This window comes from Bipolaris victoriae, assembly GCF_000527765.1.
Source record: "Bipolaris victoriae FI3 unplaced genomic scaffold scaffold_358, whole genome shotgun sequence".
NCBI lineage: Eukaryota > Fungi > Ascomycota > Dothideomycetes > Pleosporales > Pleosporaceae > Bipolaris > Bipolaris victoriae.
This window is the reverse complement of record NW_014575034.1, coordinates 1-3,013: the sequence shown is the minus strand read 5'-3', so window position 1 is coordinate 3,013 and position 3,013 is coordinate 1. Positions and strand designations below refer to the sequence as shown.

General features: G+C 47.4%; 2 protein-coding genes across 2 annotated transcripts; one reads left to right on the top strand and one right to left on the bottom strand.

The window, feature by feature from the left end:
- Positions 1-980: 980 nt before the first annotated feature.
- Positions 981-1,655, top strand: COCVIDRAFT_62707 (hypothetical protein; the record flags this gene model as incomplete). The annotated part of the gene is made up of 2 exons (XM_014694527.1): positions 981-1,403; positions 1,455-1,655. Coding segments are annotated over 2 exons (624 nt in total), but the record flags the coding sequence as incomplete, so codon positions are not given.
- Positions 1,656-2,345: 690 nt separating this feature from the next.
- COCVIDRAFT_21381 (hypothetical protein) lies at positions 2,346-2,853 on the bottom strand (the record flags this gene model as incomplete). Its single annotated transcript, XM_014694526.1, has 2 exons — positions 2,346-2,702; positions 2,752-2,853. The coding sequence occupies 2 exons, from the start codon at positions 2,851-2,853 to the stop codon at positions 2,346-2,348; spliced, it is 459 nt and encodes a 152-aa protein (XP_014550012.1).
- Positions 2,854-3,013: the final 160 nt, after the last annotated feature.

Here is a 3,013-nt window from a genome sequence, read left to right as displayed (position 1 = left end):
CAACAGTATTTTCGGTCCGTTGCGATATACAGTCAGTCGCTAGCGATTCGCTACTGCATACAGTTGGTCTGGTGCTATACAGTTGCTAGCGATTGCAGCTTCACCCTTACGCGCAGCTGCGCAGCATACTTGAGCAACCCCACCTTCCGTACATAGCTTAGCGCAAGTAATCAGCTGAACATGATTGGTCAATCTTCAGTCTCATGATGACGAAACTGTTATAATGCTGCCTGCAGGGGTGAAGCTGCAATCGCTAATCACTGTACTGCCTCATCTTTTCGGTGATGTTGGTGGAAGAACCGAGGCACGCTGCAGTCCGAGGTGCACGGCAGTCCAGCGCGGTGTGGGTGGATACTCGGGTATTGGTCGAACTGGAATCAATTCTCTCGGGAGTTTCCAACTAACTTCCGAAACAATTTTCCCGGGAATTTTTTGTAGTTAGACCATGCATCCCTGTGCAGAAAACGCGTCCGAAACCGAGTGAGATTGAGTCAAGTGCATGTGAAGATATGCCCTTCGGACTTTAAGGAAGGTATGCATTGCTAGTCAAGGATTACCTGCCGCATTCCATAGTTCAATTGTGTCTCGACATGTGTTTTGCTTCTTGGGGTCGCTTCTGAGGTGTTCCGTGGTGCAGCAGACAACAGGAAGGGCCCACCCATAGTAAAACAAGCAACTACTGTAGCACTAGTAGGCCTTAGAATCCTAGTTTCTCAGGGAGAAGAACAGCTAGGCGGAGAAGCTATTTCGATTGTGCATAAGTAGAGGAAGGACATGGCTCTTCCGTAACAGCGACACAATCCACCATGGCTTCGCAACACCAACCCTTCTGCTCAATGAGGCCGACCACCACAGACGTCATTATCAGCAACGCTATCAGCGAGCCTCTCAGCGGGGTGAGCAGTACCGATGGACTTGCCTTCACAGACAACGACAACGACGACGACACTACCACCACTATCCTTTTTCAGAATACGACCCTTGCCTGCGCACTTCGTGTCATCACCGTCGAAGCAGCTGCCGTCACACACGCCGCACAACTGTATACGAATTCTGTGCCTATGCGTCGCATGCTGTTGGTAGCAGTTCGTATAATCACAGGTGTACATGCGCAAGGTGGGAAAGTAGTTGTATGCGGCATAGGCAAGAGCGGACATATCGGGCGCAAGCTCGTAGCGACGCTGAACAGTTTAGGCGTAAGCGCTGCATTCCTCCATGCCGCTGAAGCTGTACATGGCGATCTTGGTATGGTGAGAGATGTGGATGTGCTGTTGTTTGTTAGCTTTAGTGGATGCACCAGGGAGCTAGTTAACGTGCTGCCGCATGTCACGTTCAAGGTGCCTATCATCGCGCTAACTGGGCATACGGACGTGAGCGCATGCCCACTACTCGCGGGACGGCAAGTGCTTGGCTTAGGCTTAGGAGAGAACGAAGAGCAGGGTGGAGGACATAAGGATGGCAGGGGCATCGGGATACTGCTACCTACACCAGTACACGAGAGTGAGGAGGAAAGCTTTGGTGTCGGGGCGCCGACTACCAGCACGATCGTGGCTATGGCTGTTGGCGACATGCTGGCCATCGCAGTTTCGGAAAGGATATACGGCGCTGATAAGGCTTATATGTTCCAGAGGAATCACCCAGGTGGTATCCTTGGAACTTTTGTCGCATCACAGTATAATGGCAACAGTAGCGACGATTGCTACCGAGGCTGTAGAAAGCAAAATGTAGATTGATCAAAGCGCGAAAAGAGTTATGTAATCTGGCTGTTGTTTTTACAGTAAGTACTTCTAGTATTTAATTTGCTTCGTGATACAGCCTAAGGTATGGGTTTAGGGAGAACGAATAAGGACTGAGTTGATTTCTATAGACAACTATGACTCTCTACTTGTATCGTCTATGGACTAGGGTCTTCATAAAATGCGTGGGATGATAGGCTCTATATATGTAAGCCCAGAAGTACCACGTATAGTCATGTGGTTACCACTGACTAATAACACTGTATTTAAACTTGCTCTTAGCATCATGTACGACAGAACACACGATACTTTCTACCTGGTGAACTGCTTACAATATATTATTATAATGTGGTGGAGTTACACGCTTATAGAGGTGCACAAAGTTGGTGAGGTGGCTCACTCGCTTGCCTGGCTCACTCTCTTATCCAACACGTTATATAAAATCAGATACATGTCAAGGTACCCTGGTGTCACACGACTAGTTACATGATTAACACTATAGACACGTAATTTACGGTCCCGAGACATGAAGAACCACGGCCAAGCGGAAGAACCTCTTTTTCTCTCCAATACTTCATATAGCCTTGACCCCTACTATCGATGCCAAACTCAAATTTCCATCCATCCACTTTCGTCTCGGCAATTGCGCACGTCACACTTATCTGGCAACTTCGCTTTGGTGAAGTTTACCAAGCCATAAGGCACTGACGCAGCTCGGATGGGATCGTCAGCCCACAACCTCAACTGTTGAAAATCTCGACAGAGGGGCCTTGTAGCTACTTCTGATGTTATATTGCCTATTATGCCACCGGAAGACGGTTGTTGCTGAAGGTATCCTTCTGCTGTCGGATCAGCAAGACACGAAATTGCCTTGAACATCATATTGAAGCAGTGGATAACATGGTCATCTTCATGCTGTGGCCGATATCCATTGATAAGAAAACCATAATCTCTCAGCGTTTCGAGCTAATATGATTTAGATAGTGTTTGTTCTCATTTTTACAGAACCACTTACTAGGCAGTGCATTTGGTGAAATGCATTAATCGCATATGTTTCTTCATGATCGGTAATGTGAGGAAATATAACCCGGTCTATACCAGATTGATCTTTCCACATCTTGTAATCTCCGTTCACTCTTACTTGAGAGGCTTTGATGTTCTAGGGTCAATCATCGTAGTCTGATAAGCTCGGACACCTAGTAATGGCCACACCCAGTAGTGGCCACCCCAATCAAAACAGCGTCACCAAACTTTGAAGCCAAATATCATAGCAACAA